This window comes from Pezoporus flaviventris, unplaced genomic scaffold (assembly GCF_033815535.1).
Source record: "Pezoporus flaviventris isolate CSIRO_AGI_PZ_B2104156 unplaced genomic scaffold, CSIRO_AGI_Pfla_v1 ptg000007l, whole genome shotgun sequence".
NCBI classification, from domain to species: Eukaryota; Metazoa; Chordata; class Aves; order Psittaciformes; family Psittacidae; genus Pezoporus; species Pezoporus flaviventris.
Window position 1 is genome coordinate 41,966,206 of NW_026892555.1, and position 22,158 is coordinate 41,988,363.

General features: G+C 39.7%; 1 protein-coding gene across 1 annotated transcript; it reads right to left on the bottom strand.

The window, feature by feature from the left end:
• Positions 1 to 627: 627 nt before the first annotated feature.
• PPDPFL (pancreatic progenitor cell differentiation and proliferation factor like) lies at positions 628 to 19,521 on the bottom strand. Its single transcript, XM_061448513.1, has 5 exons — positions 19,511 to 19,521; positions 3,717 to 3,816; positions 2,713 to 2,802; positions 2,519 to 2,618; positions 628 to 2,091 (listed from the first exon to the last, which is right to left on the bottom strand). The coding sequence occupies exons 2-5, from the start codon at positions 3,769 to 3,771 to the stop codon at positions 2,079 to 2,081; spliced, it is 258 nt and encodes an 85-aa protein (XP_061304497.1). The 5' UTR covers positions 3,772 to 3,816; positions 19,511 to 19,521; the 3' UTR covers positions 628 to 2,078.
• Positions 19,522 to 22,158: the final 2,637 nt, after the last annotated feature.

The following is a 22,158-nucleotide window of genomic DNA, read 5'->3' on the forward strand; positions in this document are numbered from 1 at the left end:
TGAGCTGATCACAGGAAACAATAAAGAGGATGGTGTAACAGGTCCTCTGTAGGACAGAGCTTTCTGTCACCACGATGACATTATAAAAACAAGTGGTTCATAATGCCTAAGCAGATGAATGCAGACACTATGCATTTTTGTGGGTATTAACAGCTTATTGGCTATTTCAGCATGCTCCACATACAACTTTATAATAAGGACAAAAGCAGCTTAAGCTCAGCAAGCAATATGGAAGATTGCCACTGTAGTTTCCCCCACAGCAATTCCAAATCCTGTTTTTCCTCATGTACAATAAAGGCTATAGCATTTCTTTCTTCTGTGACTTCAAGCATCTTCAAAGAGAGACACAATCACCTTCTTCCAAGTACCAAGTATGTCTTTTCAATAATAACATGTTATGAAGGAAAAGTGTGTTAGGGTCTTTTTCTTAGCTTACATTCCACCATTCCTTTTTCATCTTCCATCAGGCTTTAGAGTGACTAACCAAAGAATGTGCCAAACAGACCACAAAGACTTGTGTGAGAACTTTAAATTTTATAGTACCTCACAAAATACCCACATGTTCCCAACACCACAAGCAACACTGAACACCAGTTTGTTAGAGACCAAAAATAAGTGAGAGCAAACATTGATTAAATCTTTATTAATAAAAAAAAATCTCAGTATAAAAAAATAGCTCCTTCTGTACACTTAAAGATGAAACTACACAACAGTCACAAAGATACATAACAAGTCAATTTAAAGATTCCTGAAGCTGTTTTTCAGAATCATGCTGTTTTCTGTTGTCATGTGTCATACATTTATTGTCTCCATCAAAACTGTAAGCTCCCCAAAGCAGTCACTTGAGACACTTAAGTTATGCATAACCATGACAATCATTAACCTACAAAGAAACAGGTTGGCTACATTAATGTTTGCTATTGTTAATTCATCCAGTGATGGACAAAAGTCAGGCAGGTTTAGGGATAGTACATCAAAAAGTTGCATAGATTATTTACAGAAATAATATCATCCAGCCAAAAGCCTGTTATTTTCTATGACCTCTCATGTACTTCAGTCTTTCCTGGTAGAATAAACAATCTGATGTACTGCTTTGCAATACTGAAGAGTAAATGAAACTATGTTACTGTATCTTTCAAGAGCATGAATCATGACAAAGGTAGACTTGGTTAATAACACTAATGTTATTACTTTGAGTTGAATACTTTGCCAGATCTAGCACAGAAAGCTGACAGGCAGCAGTGAATATTAACAGTCACTGGAGAACAAGTAGCACTTTAAAGCTACAGCAGAGCTGGTAAGGATAATCTAAAACAACATTAGAAGTATCAGCTCTGATTAAGGTTGCTCTTCTGCTTGGAGGATGTCAGTGTCCATTAGGATTACTGGTTTCTTCTCTCTCTCCCTCTCCTATTCTGTCCTCAAATACCAACATGCACAGGTACGAATGAAAGTTGTACCTGGGTATTTGAGTTTGGGATCTATGCACCCTGCTCAAAGAAAGAGATGAAACTAATAACCATTTCTTCATGTAACTGGGCTTTCTAAAAAGCAAAGCTATTAACAAACATACTTGTACACTTACTCCCTGTACCTGGTATGCAAATACTTGATAGAAAACATGTACCATATAGCAGTCTCCTACTCTGGACTACATACCTGAATTTTGTTTACATCCGTGTGACTATCAGCGTATAAGCCTGATATCTTAAAGGTAAAACTGACGGGTATCACCTATTGTAAAGTCATTCAATATACATGCTTCTCCTAAACTTACAACATCTTCCTGCCATTTTGCTCTAACTCCAATTCATCAGGATATTTAATACCGGTAACTTCCATTAGAGAGACATCTCAAATTATAGGAACTCTGTAATGAACAATGTAAGCCATGGACATGTCCATTAAGCAATGACATTTAAGCAATGATAAATCTTTTGAAGATACACTTCTCCACTCTCCCAAAGGTTTTGTTTTCTTCTTGCAGCTGAACACAGACATTAGGAAGATCCCAGGCCTCTTGGAAAAACAAGTCTGTATGTAGCATCTCAGTCAGTGAAGCCAACATGCTGTCCTATTCAGCTGTTGGTACTACAGAAATATATATAAAAAGGTTTAAGTAAGTATATTTGAGGAAACCAAAATGATTATCTGAGTATTTTTGAATGCATTCATATCAGCTTTTTAACATAAAAAGGGTAAACTGCATAAATGGGTGTGCAAGTGCTATAGGTAAAGGATAAATACCCCATGAAGAACAGTAGATAAAGGATAAGTACAATGCAGAACAGTAACAATCACTAGCACACACTTAGTGTAAAGTAGCATGAGTGCATTTGTTAAAATGAAAACATGGGAAGCTTCAATAGCTGTACGCTTTTAAGAGTCTTTTAAGCCCTCAAAATAGCATTGCACTCCCCAGTTTGTTTTAGCCTATTACAACTTGTTTATCAGAACTTTTACCACAAGGAAAATGGAATGAGTAAGTTACCCCCATCTTTGTAAAAACAGGACTCACCTGCCTGCTGACAGTGTTTTTCTGCCAACAGTTGGTGGAGATGTTTCATTCTGGAAAAAGCTTTTTATCCACCAACTTCTATCAATTAACTCAGGTAACCCTGCCAAAGGGGACAAAGCCAACCAACACCATTAGACACTAGCTAAATAACAAATAGGCAAACTACAAGATTGCTTGAAAGAAAGGAACAATACCATGAAATGCTTTGTCCTGGTCAGCAACATTCACAGCATCTGAACACCAGGAGGAGCTGGAAGAAACACTGGACTCCGAGTTCTGCCTGGCTGGTTACAGAAAATCGACACACATAAAAAAGTGCTTTGAGAGAGTACACTATTTCTACACCAAGAATTTCTCAGACATTTTAAAATATAAGTTTATTAAGTGCAAAGTACAACTTCTGTATTACATAATGCCATTTTAAGGAACATAATTTTTTCTTATAAGTTGATCTCAGTCTACTTAAAATTATAGAGAGATCTATTTGCATAACTTTCACTTAAATCAGTGACAAATCTTAAGATCATGTGCATGTTGCTATCAGAACAAATGATTTTATTATTGAATATTCAAGTCCAAACCAACCTAATTGTTGTACTTTTCACTGTGACACAACTAATTCCTACACTTGCACTGTAGCATCCACGCAGTCCAGAGGGATCCTAATTCACCATATGTATTCTCAAGCTACTGATTGTTTCACATGCTTAGAAACAAAAATGTGAGTTGATTCTGTGCTCCAAGCTTGCAAAGTAAATATGAAGTTTAACTAGAAGCCTAGACTATCCAGGGTAACACTTTTTCTATGTTATGTTTTAAAAATAAAAGATATTACATATGCCATTACACCCACATTGCATTTCTAAGTAGGTAAAAAAAAATTAATAGGGAAAATAAATGGGGAAAAATAATAACCAGAAGCAGATGCTCATTAAAACTGAAGTTCCTTGATACAATGAAAAACTCCCCAAGCCATTAAAAACTACCACGCAAAGCCACCCTTTTGCCTTCGGCTCATCCAGGTATCACCTGAACCACTCTGACTCTGACTTTTCATGAGGGGCAACAATCCGGGAATCTCCTCGGGAGAGCCTCTGGGGCGCTCAGCCTCTATCCTCCAGAGGACCCTCCCCGGCAGGCAAGAGGGGGAGGATGAACACAGGGTGACGACTCCTCTCTCCCCTCCCCTTGCACTTACTTCTGTAGTACTGGTTCTTGGCCAAGAGGCAGCCGGCTGAAGGAACCGAGGCCATGGCAGCAGCGAGACTGGGAAACTGCCTCTCCGGGACGAGCCTGCGGGAGGAACGAGGCGCTTTACCGGGGAAGCCGCGACCAACGCAGACCGAGAGTAGCCGCGGCGGCTGCGGCGGCACCCCCGTCCGTGCCCGCCCCAGCGGTTCACCTGCGTTACCCACGGAAACCACCCGTCCCGATGAGAGCAGGACCGCAACGAGTGTCACTGGGCGCCCGGACTGCGCCTATATTGGCGGCGGCGGGCGGCCCGCCCCGGGGGCGGTGGGGCAGTGGGGCGGGACAGGACGGAGCCAGCCCAGCCCCCGCCCGGCCCCCACCCGGCCCGAGATAACCCGCGGCGACCGCCAAGGTCTCTGGTCTGTTCCTCATCCTTTTGACCCATTATCAGCTCTGGAGTGCATTAAGCGGGAACTAAAACCGGCGGTGTTAGCTATCCTCTGCCCTGTGGGGAAGGGGAAGGAAGGGATGAAGCAGACAGGTACCTCTTTCAGTCGAGACTTTTATGTCGTCTATAAATATGGACATCACAACGCACATATGCTAGAGAAAGTGAAGTTAAAGGAATGTTCTTCACTCTCACAGTAAAATAAGTGAAACCTAAGTGAACGGCTTTGTAAAGTTAGAGTGAAGTCCCACATAAATCACCAAAGGAGGTTTTTCTCTTCCCATGGATAAATGCACAACTCTCTCTAAACTGTTGTAATCCTATCCCTTGTCCTACAGTGTGTTTCCTCAGCATTCGGAATTGTCAACAGAAAAAGTAAAACAAAGTTTTTACTATTTGAGTTGCTCCTGCTCCGCAAGGAAATGTTTTATTTATTTGTTATTTTTTCACAGCAGGAGTTGTGGGTAAGAACACTGCCATGTGTGGTGTGCGACACCATGTTACACTGATGTATCTGACTGCTTGAATAGTGCATCCTACATGAAATGATAAGGACATAGTTCAGAATTGTTGCTAGTATGTTTGCAAGGATGTAAAGCACACTGCAGGAAAACTGCCTATAAAATAATACTCATACAGGAATATAACATGTAAGCACAGTTTATTTTCCTGGGCCTTTTTATTCATCTGCTTAGTCTTGACAACATGGTGGTCTTTCCTGGGCAAAACTTGGAGGCTCACCTTCGTGAAATCTGCAAGATTGACAAAGAAAATACAGCTGAGCTGGTGCCATGCACTAGCACCAGCTACCCCATATGTTTATCTCATTATGTAAAGAAGCACTGCAGGAGTAGGAAAGTTTACAGATTTTTTGATACCCCATTCACAATGTACCTCTCTACCCACTGTTGCAGTTCCTTGTTTATGGATGCTTAAATGTAACTGAACCATCAGCTTATTGTATCGGTGACCTCTTTTCCTGTCTTAATACTAAATTTTCATTTTGAGGCTCATTCTATTTGTGGGCAATATATTTCTGCACCACCCCATTTGTTTTTGTCACCACAAATGCCCTCACAGTAGGCACTGTTGAGTTGTCAGATCCATTCCTGAAAGAAGGGAAACCTCCCCAGAGAGCCATAGGAGGTGCACCCTTGAGCCATGAGGGTGGGCATTTGTAGTGATAGGACTTTGTCCTAGACAAGAGCTGGCAACATCATAATTTATTATATCTGCTATTCTCTTTCAGCTTTAAGATCCTGTTTTAATCTACTCATAACTTTGTCAAGGTTGTTACTTTGTCAGAAAAACTATTCTAACTCTAACATGCCCCAGGTCTAGGCATTGTATGCAGCAAGAAAGCAGACATAAGTGGTTCTCTTGTGATCCAAACAAATGTGCATCCACATTGAAGCCATGCCAAAACACTCAGGAGCTGTGGAACACCAGGTATGTGAAACTTTAAATTGCTTCGCTGCTGCATTCGTATTATTTTGCTATATCACATAGCATACATGGTCATATAACAGTTTTGTTCGGGAGCCCTGTTTCATGCATTGCACTGGAATAGAAAGTACTTATTTAATGAGAAGTTTCCCCCCATTTCTCCTACTCAATCTGGCATTATGTCCTACCTATTGTATTTTCTTCAAGTAATGCTCTGAATACAGAACTAGATTTTGCCAGTATTTTTTCTTCCATGGTTATTTTTACAGTGTGCTTATTTTTACAGCGTGCTTCTAAAATACTAGCACATTTATTTTCAGGCATTGCAACAAAACCAAGGCGTGCTATGATCTTCAGTTAACAAGTGGGAATTCTGAAATCTGAAGGAGTTCAGATACAAGAATCCACATATCTTAGGTTTCTGATATGAAAGCAGTCTAGGCCTTTTTTATATCTATTTAGCACTATGCCACACTTCATTTACCCACTTACTGCTCTCATTCACTTCTCAGCACATTAATAAATCAGATTCTCATCATACATTTTAAAAATTGGTCAGTAGGCACCTATGATAAATGTAAGGAACTCTCATAACTTCAATTACAAGCTCAGGGGCAAGGTTATAATTTAGCTTTCAAGACAGAACTCAATTGCCGTAACCACTGACCTGTTCTTTTTTCCATGAAAGCCTTTGCTGCATTCACCACTCAACATGTCCCAGCCACAGAAGTCCTACTAAATGCACTCTGTAATCTCTTTAACATCACAAGTTCGGTTTATATCCATGCTTTGTGCCAAAAAGACAGGAACCCTATGAAATAAATAGTGCGTAATTGTCGATTTTATAAGAATGCATTTACAGAAGGCACATTTTCAGCCTTTCAACTTGACCTTAGCAACAGTGTTAAATTAACTTATGTTAATTGTTATGTTAAATAGACAAAACACTGAATTATGTTATCCCATGAGCCATGGACACTCATCAAAAGTATAATTTAAATTTTAAAATTAAATAGGTATCACCCATTATATGAGTAAATCTCCCACCTAATTGTGTCAGGATTACCTGGCATAACCCTTCTTTAGACATTAAAAGTAAAACATTCCAGTCAAAACAATAAAAATGAAATAACAGTCTATATTGAGCTTAATCTTGAAGCTTACCAGTTAATTATTCACTAGACAAGGTTTATCTTGTAAACTTAGCTACTTTTTCAGTTCTTGGAATATCTGTGAGCATGATGCCAGTCTTTTTGTGGACTTGTTTTGGTTGTTTTCTTCCCTGCACTTTTGCAACAATTTTTTTACTTTCCCTTGTTACTTAACCTAAGAGTAAGTGTGGTGTTAGAAAGCGTAGTGTTGCTTCATGGCTGTGTCCTTTGAATGATTGTATGGGTGCTCTAACATTAAGGTTTAGAGAGATGTGAACAATTTCAGTGAAAGCATCTTTCCATATGCATCTACAGAATGGTGCATTTATGGCATGTAAAGGTAGAATATTCCCTCTTACCAAACTTCTGGAAGAGCAGATTTTGCAGTTTTTCACTGCCCAGTCTTATTGCCCATCCATAATTAATATTTCAATCAAACTTTTGTACAACAAGTATAAATAACTCTTATTTGAAGGCAATTGTGTCTTAATTTGACAGGATGACTCTCCATGAGAAGACTTAACTTCCTGGGTAATGTTTTGTAATGGGTGTATTAACATTTTCAGAGAACTGTCATAAACATTTCCTTCATGAATCTTTCAGTAACTCTAATTATTTGCTATCTCAACAAATTGTTTTGCATACTTGTCATGTCAGATTTTGAAAGGAGTCTGTAAGTAGGCTTGCATGAAAGAAATTATGCAGCTCCACTATGTCAAGTAACAGACTTTTGCTGTGCAAAAGTCAGCTATCAAAACCTGTTTGGTTTATTAGCTACCTCCAAGGACCAGTGTCATCTCTTACTTTTACATTAATTTTTTTTACTCTTCAAATATTCCCTCAAGACAGACAGCTCAGCAAGTGTACAGGCTCATCTATCAAAACCAAGATTTGAGGAACCGATGAAGAATTAAATGGCAGTGTGTGAGGTGTCAGGGGAATTGGAAATTTGTATTGTATGTAACCTGTGAAGAAGCATAGGGCCATAAAGACGCTGGGGAGGGCCTGAGCACAAAAGGAACAGAAAAAGTGTTTCTCTTCACTGCTGTAGTGTGTGGCACCACTGGAAACCATCAGCTTTGTAGTAATGACCACTCCCAGCAGTGAAGTGATTGCTTACTGGCAGTTCTGGCACTTTTAATATTATTATTATTTTTAATCCTTACTACAAATGTGAAAAAAAAATAGAAAAAATATATATTTTCTTTTTATTCCTGACCATTTAAGATATCAGATGACACTGAAAGCAAAGAGTAACTACTGAACTCTAGACTCCATGCAGCACACCTTTGAATGAAGCATATTGCCTGAAATGTCACCAGAAATAGGAAAAACACATATTTTGACCTATAAGCCACACCGCCAAAGTACTGGAAAAGACTATACACATTGCTAGACTGTTGGTATAACTTTATGAACTTACAGTTTTCAAAACCAACAGTTACAAGTTTCTCGTCATTTAGTTCCATGTCCTGTCTAGTACAACACTCATAAGGAAACAAAGACATTTTAATGTGTGTCATTTTAGCTGTATTTTAAAATTTAATTAAAACACATTTTTCTTTGGATCCAGATACAAACAGCTGGCCAAGTCTAATAAATTTCCTTCAGCAAGCTACATCTTTTACATCTTTCTAAGGAGGCATATGAACACTTGGCCTTTTTGTTACTTTCGTCACTTAATTATGCCAAAGAAGAAGGCTTAAGGGTCCAGCATGATGAAATATAGAGGTAATAAATTGTACTCCTACAAAACAGAATATATAATTGAATGGAATATAATTGAACAAATCAAAATTGAAACATAGGCAAGTTTATATACCCCTTTAATATATCCATGGAGATTGACTTTTCTATAGAGATGAGTTGGCTTGTTATTCAATTTCATATCCAGTACAGAGATGCACAGCCCAAACTATGCATATTTTAGTATCCTTGTCTATTTTGATTCAAATAAGCATTTTATTGTGTAGCATACACTTTTTCCAATTGCTGCAAACAGTACTTTGCATTTTGATGTACAAACAGACTGCTCTGATTCAGTTCTGTACCTACTCTCTCTCTGTTCTTGCAAGTAACATTGACTTAGCCTCACCAGATTGAACACAACCTGACACCTCTGCAGCTCTGCAGAGGTAGCTTAGAAAGTGTTTAAAGCCTAGCGTGCCCCACAGTGTGTAGAGACCATACCTCAGCACTGAAATACCACACCCTTGGCATCCTCATTTCTTGGCTGGTTGTTCTGTCTCCAGGCCAGATGCTCACAATGGAGCAGCATGAGGTGCAAAAGGAATCAAGAAGTATGTGAAGAAGACGCACATATTCATAATTTTGCAGCTGGAATATTTCCTATTAACCTAGCAACATAACTGCCCTGGGACAAAATCCACCACATCACAGAGAACTGTTTCAAGTTTAAGCAGTCAAGGACAGCATACTTGCACAGCTAGTTTAGAATCAACTGTCAAGACAGGAAGATGTGTTGGAGCCTTACACGGTGAGGTGGCTATGCCCTGTAGTGAGGTGATTTGTGTTGTCCTTGATGGAGGTGGCACTCTGATGTAATTTTTCCCTGTCTCATCTCCTGAACCCCAGTGCTAATGTCATACTGAGTACAGAAAGGATGGCTAGGATGCTACAGAAGTGTTTGCCTGCCAGGTCACATCAGGACCTGCAGCCAAGCCCGTACAACTGTTCTGCAAGTGTCAAAGGACCTGTCCAAAATTAGCTGTACACAAGCTTCTGAGAAGGAACCAAACTTTAAAATGTTCAGGGCTGCAGGAGCTTACTCTGCTGCAGTGAGTGCAAGCTCACATCCATGAACAAGAAAAATGACAGCTGCTTTAGTTCTATGTAAATCACAAATGTCCACTGATTCAGTGAAAGCCGTGTTATCAGGAGGACTAAGTAGCCCCACTTAGACAGCTCATTCTTATGTCATCTTATTCTACTTTGTAGCACTTTTTGTCTCCTCCAAAGCCACTATATAGTAAAGACACAGCATGTTCTTGTATGTCTCAATCTGCTCCACTGCAATAAATTCATCCACCATGTCATTATATGTCTCAGATACCTGCTCTGTTTTCTACAGGAACACCTGAAGCAACATGAAAGCCTTAATCCACCCACAAATCAGTCCAGCCTGGGGAAAGGCGCAGTGGAACACTGACAGTGCAGGACTTATCCTGCAGTGATGTCAGGCCAGATACTCAGTTCATTATGCTTGTTATTTCCTTCTCTCACACTTTAACCAGCTGGCCTCAGAAATGCAAACATCATAAGGACTGACCAGGGACTCTGACATTTTTTCTAGACTCCCTCAGACTTAGAGTTTGTCTGTACTAGTAGTTTAAATATGCTTGGAACCATTCCTTGGTCCTGAAGAAAACTGGTGTGGAATGGCCTATATCTACACTGGTTTATATGGCAAAATAATATGGTTACACCCAAAGTGGTCTGTGAAGTATTGTCTCTTGCTTCTGTTAAATGCCAAGCTGCCTGGGATTTTTTTGGGATGGAGCAAGGGAAAACGCTAAGCCAATCCAGGACTTTTCTAATACTTTTCTAGTATGGAGAACCATGGAATCATAGAATCAACTAAGTTAGAAAAGACCTTTAAGATCAAGTCCAATTGTTAATCATGTTCTATTCCCTGACAAGGTTCCCTGACATTAATTTAAGGGTTAGCTAATTTAATATGATGTCACTGGTGCCTAGTGTAAGAGATCCAGAGCTCAATAAGCTTGCAAACAAGTGAGTCTCTCCTAGATGTCCATTTGTAAACTTACCATGTTTAACATTAGGGTCTTGGCAGCTACTTAAGGTTCAGTTATTGCATTTTTTTAGATTTGTTACTGTTTTCATCTCCACCAGTGCTTCTGGTGGAAAGTCTTTTGCTCAGGCTGCTGCAAAGCTGCCTCTACACACACAGTGCCAAGTCTTCTGAAGGGCTTTCTGCCTGAAATATGCAACATGTCAACAATGAAAAAGTAGAGAATAGGAACTGTCAATCCCTGCTTCTGTGATAGCTTAGTACCAAAAGGACATAAAAGAGCCAGACAAGCAACATCTCTGGTATACCATTAGTCCCAGCCTCAGTCCTATTCAACACCATTGCTGAACCTCTAGGCATGACATACAGACACTGCACTTCAAGTTGCCTCCATGAGAAAGCAGAGGTAGCCAAACTGGATTCCTCTCAAGGTAAAAATGTTCAGCATCCCAGCAGAATTCACTCCAATAATAAACTCATCTGGAGGCAATGAAGGCATATTGGGCAGCATTTACTGGAGCTGAGGACAGAAGATGAGAGGTTTCTTCAGGACCCCATGTCTGTGCAACCTCATGTTTATGTCTGCAAACTCCTTTTGACGTGATTTGTGTGTTATGTGACTTACTGTGCATCAGCATGCTCTTGTTTTCCTCTCTTGTTTTGCATTTCTAAGTTTATTTTTGGTCTCTGACCTAGGTTTCCCTTTTCCTTTTTAAATAAACATGTTTGAGCTGTTAAAGGTATGTTGATCTCTCTTGTTTTTCAAATTCCAGGGCTCCTAAGGCTTCATAGCCTGTAAGGCTGCACAGCCAGTTTCTGCAAAGTTCAGAGTCCAAAAGTAGAAGATAGCATAAAGAGCAGAGGGAGGAACCCCAAAAGGATAAGACTTTCAGAAAAGGAAAAACAATCTAGGAAACTTTGCTTCAACAGATAGAGGTATCTTGTTCAGATGTGCCAGATGCCAAGACCTGAAGGTCACAGCCTTTGGTCAGACTAGAAAGAGAATGACCATCTTCCTGTTCAAAGCAAGGAAAAGTTATTATTCATAGAATCATAGAATAGCTTGGGTTGGAAGGGACCTTCAAAGGTTATCTAGTCCAACCCTCTTGGAATGAGCAGGGACATCTTCAACTAGATCAGGTTGCCCAGATCCACATCCAGCCTGGCCTTGACTGTTAGGGATAGGGTATACACCACCTCTCTGGGCAATCTGTGCCAGTGTTTCACCACCCTCACTGTAAAAATTTTCTTCATTATATCTAGCCTGGATCCACCCTCTTTTAGTTTGAAACCATTACCCCTTGTCCTATCGTAACAGGCCCTACTAAAAAGTTTGGCCCCATCTTTCTTTTAAGTCCCCTTCAGGTATTGAAATGCCACAATACAGTCTTCCCAGAGCCTTCTTGAGGCTGAGCAGCCTCAGATCTCTCAACCTGTCTTCATAGGAGAGGTGCTCCAGCCCCCTGATCATTTTTGTAGCACTCCTCTGGACCTGCTCTAAAAGGTCCATGTTTTACTTCTGCTAAGGACTCCAAATCTGGACACAGAACTGCAGGTGGGGTCTCATCAGAGCAGAGTAGAGGGGTAGAATCACCATTCTTGACCTGTTGGTCATCCTTTCTGATGCAAATCAGGATACAATTGGCTTCCTGGGCTGCAAGTGCACACTGCTAGGTCATGCCCAGTTTTTTTATCTACTAGTACCCTCAGGTCTTTCTCCTCAGGGCTGCTGTCAATACCTTCACCCCCCAGCCTGTATTGATACCAAGGCTTGCCCTGACCCACATACAAGACCTTGCACTTGCCTTTGTTAAACTTCATGAGGTTCACATGGGCCCACTTCTTGACCTTGTCCAGGACCCTCTGGCTGGCATCCCTTCCCTCAGGCATGTCACTCAGCTTGGTGTCATCTGGAAAATCCTCCATGGTGAAATGTATTAGTATGAGAAGAAATTTATCCACCAGTCTTGGTTTGCCTACTTCATGGGGGCATAGATAGCTGTGATGGAAGATTCCTAATTGTAGGACTTAGCTTTCTTGCTGGCAAATCCAGAGTAACCATGGAGGACAGGTCCTCTTCTTTCTAATATGCTTCATGGTCCCAGGGTGTGCATAAAGCAGAGAGGCTGGGATTCGTAAGCACATTACCAAATTCTGCAATCAAAACTCACAAACACCCCACCAAAGTACAGTGTGGATGCAGTTGATTGATTTGTGTCAGCATTCACTCTTTGCATGCCACAAGCCTTGGGAATATGAGGTCGTATTCACTGCTACTAAAGTATAGCGGTATAGATACAATTATAAAACAGTATAAGTACAGATTTACAAGCCTAGAAATACAGAAGAGAAAATGAAAGAATGGCAAACGTTCTTTTAATCCATATTGTAAGCTGTAGGATATGCTTTTTATCAAAGCACCAACAAAATCACATGACCTCTTCTCACCCTAGAGGTATGTTCTGTAACAAGCCTTAAAGAGACACTGATTAAATAAAACTAATTCAGTTGACATGTGTTGCTTCAGCCCTCTGCATTTATGGCAGGATCAACACTGACAGGTGTTTGTCTACTTACTGTGACATTAAATCATATAAAATTTGATGTAAAATTATAGAAATGGGTGTTTAGACTGATGTGCTGCTGAGAGAGGTGATCTCTTTCAGGGATCTCTTTCAGGTAACCAGGAGCCTGACCACACTGCTGGTGCTACAGTCACTCTCCTCAGAGTGACTAGACTGTGATTCCAGAAGACTCAACACAGCATACAGCTGCTTGACATAAAAAACCTGGCTCCTTGACCTTCACTTTATTCTTGTAGTTTAAAATAGTTTCAGCCTTGTAGATTTTTAGTTCATTTCTCTCTGAAAAATGATAACTGGTGTCTACACTCAGCCTTGTGATTTCAGGAACACAAGTATACTTGTAGTATAGTCTTATTTACCAGGTTCATAGTAGGTTTTCTTACCAAATGCCAGTATGGGAAAAAAAAAACAAACCAGGGGTCTAAAGAACAGAGTCAATAGTGCAGTCAGTTTTATATAGCTAAATGAAGATTTTCTATTTATTTTCATTTGATCAGTGTTTTACCTCCTTCTTATTCTAATCTAAATCTGGTCTGAAGAGGTGAGTTTAGCCACATTCTGATTTACCAGTGGGAAGAATGTTAGGCATTTTTTCATATATCTTCACACCACTGAAGTACAACAGTTGTAAAATGGTCTTACTAGGGTCAGTCTCAGCAATGAGGAGTCTAATCAGGCAGAAAATGTGCAGCCCATTGCCCTCACCCTCCTTAAGTGCAAGTTTTTCCTCCATTTTGCTTGGAATGCAGCTAAGTTAACTGCAAGTTTCTGGAGGGAATTCAAGTCCAATAGATCCTTTATAAATTTGGAAATGGAAAGCATTTCATTGTCTATGTGAAAGCTGACTTTTGGAGGAATCCTGCAATTGGTACCAGTTTAAAAGGTACACTGAATTGTTATGTATGAGATCACATATTAGGATTACAACTAATTTGTTCCCTCCATCCTTCCTTCTCTTTCCTGTCCTCTCATATCTGCGGCAATCTAATCTATTCCCTTTGAAGAATTCTGTTGAGAAAAACATGAGTTATAGAAGACCACCAAATTATAGAAGACCACCAAACACTTATATACAGAAGCCAAACAAAGCGTTGTAGGACACACAATGCAATAGAGAGGCAAGGTGAAACAGTTGCTCCAGTAAAACCAGAAATGATTACCTGATTGTTAAACACTTGAAAATGTCCTAGAGGATATGATACAGAGTATATGTATGAAATTGAAACTGTGGTCTTTCATAATACTGTGCAATGCTCAGCACTAACAATTTACAAATCTTGTGATCCAGACTTCTCAGAGGATTTGCTTTAGAAGTGCACCCTCTGCAACACAGGCACCAGGCACAATGAAATAAGTGATAATGGGGAGGGGGGCTTGGCTCTGATTTTTTACACATACATTTCATTCTGTTAGTCAGTGAAACCAAAATACTATCTATTTAATAACACAGTACCACTGCCATGGTTGATAATGGAGTGAGAATTGTTATTTGCAGATTGTCAACTCAAGAGGAATAGATTTGTTGCTGTTGATTAAAAGTTACCATTTACAATGTTGATAATGGTTAAGATTGAATGATTACTTGTTGACATATAAAATAAGTCCATGTTACCAGTTTTTTCCGTGTGAAATAGATGTTTATGTGGTACTACAGATAAAATTCACCTGTGCAACTGATATTAACTGGATGTTTTAACAGCCTGAGCAAATGTCTAAAGACTAAAGAAATAAGAAGGTGCTATTGTTTCACACCTAGTCCTAATCCTTCTAGAAAAGAAAAAAAAAACCCAAAAAAAACCAAAAAAAAAACCCCTTCCCCAATAAACATGATATAAAACAGGAAATTTGCACTGCTAGAGTCCATGTTACACTTACTCTGACTATGACAAGGCCATCTGACACTTTTATGAGGAAATAGAAATACACTTTTCAAACACTTGCCTTCCTTTGCTACCTGCAATTACCTACAAGTCCCATTAAATGCTTACAAATCTCATTATCATACACAAATGAGCCATACAGAGTGTTGATGTACCCTGTGCTTGCGGAAGTGAAGCTTTATTCAGGGCAGAAGAAACATACGATCAAATCCTGTATTATCTATTTCTATCTCTGACAAATGCTGTAAATCCTCAGTAAATAAGAAGTGTCAAGCCGTAACAAATGGTTGAGGCTTCATTTCTGCATCATTACTGGTTTTGTTTTGCTTCTGTTTTTGTAACCTACTTTGCTTCTGTTCCTGTAATTCTCTAATTGCCAAAGAAAAGTGGGAGAAGTGCTGGATTAATTTCATATGTCTTTCTCAGAAAAAAAAATGCAGAGATTGGAGTATTTAAACTCAGCAAGAGACTCTAGAAATAGTTAGAACTGGGTTATGCAATCCTGGAAATGTCACCCCCACTTGGTTCATCTCACTTCCCTTCAGTTAGACTTTGCAGCAGCTTAGCTCCTCCTTATCAGCCAAGAGAGAAGAGCTTATAATTGGAAACAAGTGTTCATATTCACTCCTTCACCTTGGAGAAAATGAAATGTTGTCAGCAAGTTTAGGTAGTTATCAGTTCCCTGGGTAAAGTCCTGCAGCCGCTAATCATAGGCTGTCCTCACTTGTTAATGCAAAGGCTGCTGCCAACCTGGGAGAGAGAACTGCTGCCACATGGTATTTGACCAGCATGCTTTAAGCCCTTTCAGGACTGCCAGAAAGTTACTGCCCTGCAGTTTGAGAAGTAATTGTAAAAAATCCCCATCTTGTCATTATACCTACAGTTTTCTTGTAAGCCACCTTTGGGTAAAGACAGCTCTGCATATCTGAAAAAGCTTTAATATTGGAGGAACATGTACACAGAACATGCACATAGAGGTTAAAGTTAGGCAAGCTGCCAAAACAAAGTAGTTTTGCTCAGCACTGGCTTCAGCTTTCACACACCTGCTCTGTAATTCACCAACTTGGTACTTTGGTCTTCAGAAGGACCAATGCCTGGACAGAAATCAACAGAAGTATTTCTAAATACCTCTGAGGATCTGAGTACAGGTACTTTTTGTTTTATCAACAGAGTTCTATTTCTGTATTTTCATCTGGGAGATCCAAGGACACCAAACAACTGATGTTAAAGCATGTTTAATGAATATTGTTGGATTAATTCTCAAAACCCCATCTATTTTTAACTCTTAAAACCTGTACCTTTATTATAAAGTGCAGTTTTCTAATTAGCTTATTAAAGAAAATATTCACAAATTAAGTGCAGTCCAAATTCAGTTGTTTAAATCTTTAGGCACATTCTTTTATGCACAATTTGCAATATGCAGAGTTTCAGGCAAATGTAGACAAGATGGTTGTGCCCAGTCACAACAGCATGTACAGCAAGGTTAACTAGTCAAACTAAATGCCAACAAGTAAGAACAAACCCTATGCTCAGGCACTCAATTTTATGCACGTAATTACTGTGATTTTATCTTTATCACAGATATAGGATTATATTTTTTATTTTTCTGAAAGTGTAGTACTTATAATAGAGACAAAACCACCATCTGAACCAAAGAGCCATTCTGAGTATGAAAGCAGTGATTCAGATACAGTTCATTAACCTTTTTCATTTTAATTACAATCCAGTCCAAAATTATATTTTTTATATTACACCACAATGACTTCTTTAATTTACCGGAAGTATAAAAAAAAAGAAAAAAGAAAAAGTAAGATCAGAAAATCTTACTGCAGAACTTCATAGTTTTTCTACAAAATTTGGCTGCAAAATATTGCTCTAATAGTAATTTGTGTCAAAGTGTGTGTTATTTTACGGGTTTGACATTGATAGGAACTTTGATAGTTCTGATATGGATAGTCCTTGGTAATTTTTAAAGCACTGAGCATTTCCTTTCTCCTGGTTCATTTATTTAGGGTTTCTCTATTGAGCTTTTTAAACTTAAGCACTTAGTCTGAGTCAAATATTTCATTTGTGTTATAGTTTAGGAACTTTAGAAATTACGAGCTAATGGTGTAATTCAGTCCTGCCACTCCCCACTGGAAGCTGAAGGATGCCCACAAGCACTGGAGCTCAAAACCAGGAGACTGAACTATTGCAGTTGTCTCCCTGAAGAGCAGGCTCACAAGGATAACCAGGGTGGCCCTGGCAGGACCTCAGAAGCACAAGAGGGTCTGTGAAGCAGTTGTGTTCCCACTGAGTGAACTCTTCTCCCTGTGGTTTCCCTGCTGTACTCTTCCAGGTACTAAATGAAATCTGGCTCACTCTGTTCTCTGCATTGGCAGCAGGCTCAGCTTGGAAAGTCTGCTTTATGGCTTCAGATTCCACCTTCTCCAAATTTGCAGCATCCTGCCAAAGGATCATTAGAGTCATTTTTGTCATTTTGGCTTTGTAGGAGGTAAAAGACACTATCTTAAGAGCCAGCTAAAAACTCTCAACATTTTTTTGCAGAAGTGGAGATCTGAAAACCTTAAGAAATCTGTAGGAAAGCTTAGAAATGCATCATTAGCACTGGCCTTTTATACATACATATATTTGAGCTACATGGAAATCTTACAGGTAGGTATTTGCCTGTTCAGCTGTTTTCTCAATGGAACTGCAAGTGCTTTGAAGCCATGTCTACGCTATTCCCATTACCACCATAGAGGCCCCAGGCTGCAGTGGCTTGTCTGCATCTGCATTTTCCTTAGTTTGCCGGAGGCATATTCCTGCTTTGTCGAGGATGTAGTTCTCAAAGCCTTGACTACAATCATGCAAGCTCTTATATCTTCTTTGAAAAACACCTCTTACTCCTGCACAGACCCTGGGGCCTGTAGAACCACTGTCTGCTGCCATCCTACAGCATCTGCACTGTTCTCAATGCATTACAGAAAGCTACAGCTTGTGAGGTTGACAAAGGAGAAAGGATAACAGAGGCAGCAAAAATATACAGGTATCTCCAGATTCAAGGAAAGTGCAAAAAAAAACCAACCCATCACCTTGCATGGTTGCTGGAGGCCATTTGGCTACTGGGTCTCCTCTTAAGAAGTTGTTTCAGCACCAGCTGAATCTCTGCTGTTTTCTGATGTACTCAAAGCATGGCAGATGCCACCATCAAATTCATCTAGTTTTGCCAAATCTGGATATGCATTATGAGCATTGGTGATTCACATTCATCTCTTGCTAATTTCTGGATACAAAAGATTACTGTCATGGGACTATCTCAGAAACTGCTCAGTGCTGGAGGTGCATCACACCTCTTTCTGTTTCGCTTCTTCCAGTCTAGAAATGTATAGTTATTTCTCCAGGAAAACTGTGCAAGACTTGAACAGATCCACGGAATAGCAATCTGGCATTAGTGAACCTGTTGTGGCTGTGGATATAATGAAGTCTGCAGGCCACCACCATCTGTTCCTTTCCTGTCTGGTGAAAGTCTACAGCACCCTGGACATCTTTGCTGTAGTCAGGGGGAATAACACACTCAGCTGTGCTAGGTAATGCTAGCCAGTGTTCCCTGGACAAGGCCAGTGCTTAATACAATCACACAGTCTGAGTACCCACAGGCAATTCATGCACACAAGTGTGAGCCATGTGCACATTTACTACAGGTTTCAGAATTGCTTGCACTTCCCAAAAAGAAAAACCACACTCATCCCAGTGAAACTGATATCTGTCATGTGTAGGTGCCCACCCACATGGTGGCATACCCTCTGACTATGTCATACCCTCTTCTTCCAGCTGACTCCAGTGTACATGGGGACGTGAGCTATATAACTTAATCTGGACGGTGATTAGGTGCTAGGGAGCCTGATATGCCATTTCTATGAAACGTCCTTTCAATGAAAATGCTGCCACATTCACTACAATTTGACAAGTATTTCAGAGTCTGTGCAATTAAGTAGGGAGCTCTTTTCAAGCCTAAGTGGCTGCAGAAGTAGGAATATTTAGCTAGGACTTTTGCAAATCCTCAGCACATACATGGCTTTATCCTACCTCATTGTACATCCTTATCCAGGAGCAATTTCTAGTTTATGTGTTAGCCCTCCTAGTTGGCAGTCTTCAAAAACGTTTCTAATTCAGGAGCCCTAGGCACTTTAAGGGGGGGAAGGTCCAGCTGGTGAGTTATTCAGTTTTTGTGTGGGAATGCCTCCAGAGTTTTCTCTTCCAATGGGTGCTTTTAATCCACTCTCAGGAGCATTGCACACACTGTGTGACATGGAAAAGCGGGCCCTGTACTAGAGTACTGCAAGAAATAGGGTTGTGTAAATATAAGCAGATGTCTGCCCAGTGGTGTAGACTTCCTCCTGTTGTGAAGCTCAGTGCTGATAATGCTGTAATTCAAATAAAATGAGGTGGAAGTCCTTCAGACCAGTGGTTGAGGAGCTGTTCCTATTCAAGTGCCTACCTTACAGTGCTGGGTCACAGCCCACAGGGCTGTATCAACTTACCCAGAGACTGTCTGACATGTAGGGAAGGAGTCTTTTTCTCATTTCTAATATTCAGCTCAGTGCTTAACATGTCCACTTTGGACACATATTTGCTTTGCAACTTGCATATTTTGAAGACAAAGAAAAATGTAAAGCGTGCAGTACATCAGATTGCTTTCTTAAGGTTTTGTTTTCAGATATTTCTCAGGCTTCTATTTGTCAATCTGCATTACCTCCAATTACCTTGATCATTCATCTGTGGCCAGAATTTCTGGCTCAAACATTCTTCACACTCTCCACCCAATGCTTGGAGAGAAACTGTAATTCCACACAGTTTTTACTTGAGTTTTCAAATTATTTTTTTTCCTGTTTCTTTGCATAGGCACTAAACCATAGCTCTGGGGAATCTTTCAGATTTGCTAGTAAAGCTCACCAAAAGGTTTCATAAGTTTTTAATCTGAATCCAAAAACAAAAATGAAAGAGGAAATCATAGTTTAAAAATGAATATTACATACTCTATTATCTTTCTTTTATTTGCCTTCAGGTCTGCCTACTTAAAAAAAAGCAGGTGTACTTGTTTCAGTACAATCTAAATCCTTAATGAATCTTCAGCAGTAACGGGCAACACTAACATTTTTGCAAGTTTTTTAATATAGTTTGACAGGTAAGACTATGGAAAGCAGTAGTCCATTCTTTTGTATTTATGAAACAATCTGAGATTCTATAATATCCTGTCCTGACATGATCTATTGTTGTACTCTTATTTCTTGCCCCTGTTATCTGGCTGCTGCTGGAAATTTTACTCATAGGTGCTGATGAGTTGCCTTTGAATACAATCATGTATTGTTGCCTGTTCTTTCAGTCTGGTTTATTTTGGGTGATAAATGAACATCTCGAGGCAGTCATCAGACTTTAATTTGGTTGAACAGATCATAACTGAAAAATCATGATTTTCCTAGAGCGCTGTTGAAGAACAGCCAGTAATTTTATATTTAGCCCTACATTGTTTGCTGTTTATTGGTTCTCTGCAATATGCACTACAATGCTTTTTCTAGTACTTATGGAACTACTCATACATGTTTTACTATTACCAGCAACAAAATATGTTTACCCACAGAGCATGTGATATTGGGAAAAACATAGAAACACAACACTATTAACTGTACACATCAAACAGTATGCTTACTTGCTTTACATACTATTAAAACTAAAAAGTCTGGAGAGTCTCAAATTTGAGAAGTTTTATAGTTTGTCTTGCAAGGCTTTTAAACATATAGCTGCATATAAGTCTTTTTCTGCTGTTATGTTGATGTAAGTGTATTGGTGACAAGAGATTCACTTCTGATTTATAAGACTGGAAAGGTTCTACCTCTTCCTCTCCATGTTGCTGTCTTCGCTTTCCTTTCTCTTTCTTTCAGCTAATACACCCCATACTGATTGAGCTGGAGTTTCCTTTTGTGTTTCATAGCTGCACTGAGTTTGAGGACTAGGAAATAAACTTATCTGAGCTCCTCCATGACAAAGACCACAGGATATTGGCCTCCACTGAGCCAAATAACTTGCATGTGGCTGAAAGACATCTTTCAGGAAGCACTTAGTCTTGCTTTGAAGACAGTGAAAGAGGGAGACTGCCACTTCCCCACCTGCATTTTCTTGTACTCTCAGTTTTCCATCTTATAGACAATGTCACCCAAAATGATATCTTTTCTTACTTTCGGCTACTGTTAGTTGTTTAGCACATGTAGAGTTCTAGTAAAGTGATATACAGGAAAGGAGCTGGGATCTCAAAAACCCTTCTTGTCATAACAATCACATCAACTACAGCGGCAGCCAATTTTAACGGAATTTACTTACTTGAAGAAAGCAAAGTTTTCTGACTGATTTCTGATACAACAGAATAAGCATGGTCAGCTTTCAGGAAAAACTTTCAAAGAGCCAGGATCTCTTTGCTGTTTTCAAAGAAACACCATCAGAGTACTCTTCCCTCCACTGTAAGTAAACCCAGTAGCACTGCAGGCTTTACACTCTGGGGACCGTGAGGCTGCTGGGACTTGTAGGATTCCAAGGGAACAGAAGGGAGCCCAGATTGTACATTTTTTCTCTAGCTCTAATGTTCAGCACAGCAAGGCATCTTTTGTGCCATCTGATGCATCTCAAAAAGGATGTGTGTGAACGATGCTTCTATGTGGCAATCACTCTGTACTGCTGAAACTCCAAGCTAGACTCTGTATGGCAGGTTTTGAGCCCTAAATCCTAGATCCTTTGAAATTTGTTCCCATGTACCTATCTGGTACAGTTTCTAGTACTGTCAGTTAAAGAGCAGGACTTTCAGTAGTCCTCAAAAGTCAAAATCCCTTGCTAGGTCCACTTTACATTAGCTGATGCATCACATAGCATTCTGTTCAACTACTTATCCCCCATTTTTCTGGTATAGATATTTATTTTGTTACAGGTGCAGGGGAAAATTCTATCATCATTTCCTAGCAAATTCAAGGCAAAATATTTTTTTACAGCTTTTTTTTTTTTTTTAAGTTAGTCTGTGTACACCTCATTCTGAAGAATGCCCTGGAACACAGTGTTACCTGCCAAAATCCATTACCTTCTGGATCCCCTAAATTCATTGAAAATTATAGAAAGAATGAAAAAAAAACAGTTGTATGACCT

Bases quoted from the DNA above. Each gene is read 5' to 3' on its own strand.
- PPDPFL (XM_061448513.1), bottom strand. From the start codon at position 3,771: ATGGCCTCGGTTCCTTCAGCCGGCTGCCTCTTGGCCAAGAACCAGTAC. The intron at 2,803-3,716 runs GTAAGTGCAAGG...TTCTGTAACCAG, and splicing joins CAAGAACCAGTACTACAGAA to CCAGGCAGAACTCGGAGTCC. The intron at 2,619-2,712 runs GTATTGTTCCTT...CCCCTTTGGCAG, and splicing joins CCAGGACAAAGCATTTCATG to GGTTACCTGAGTTAATTGAT.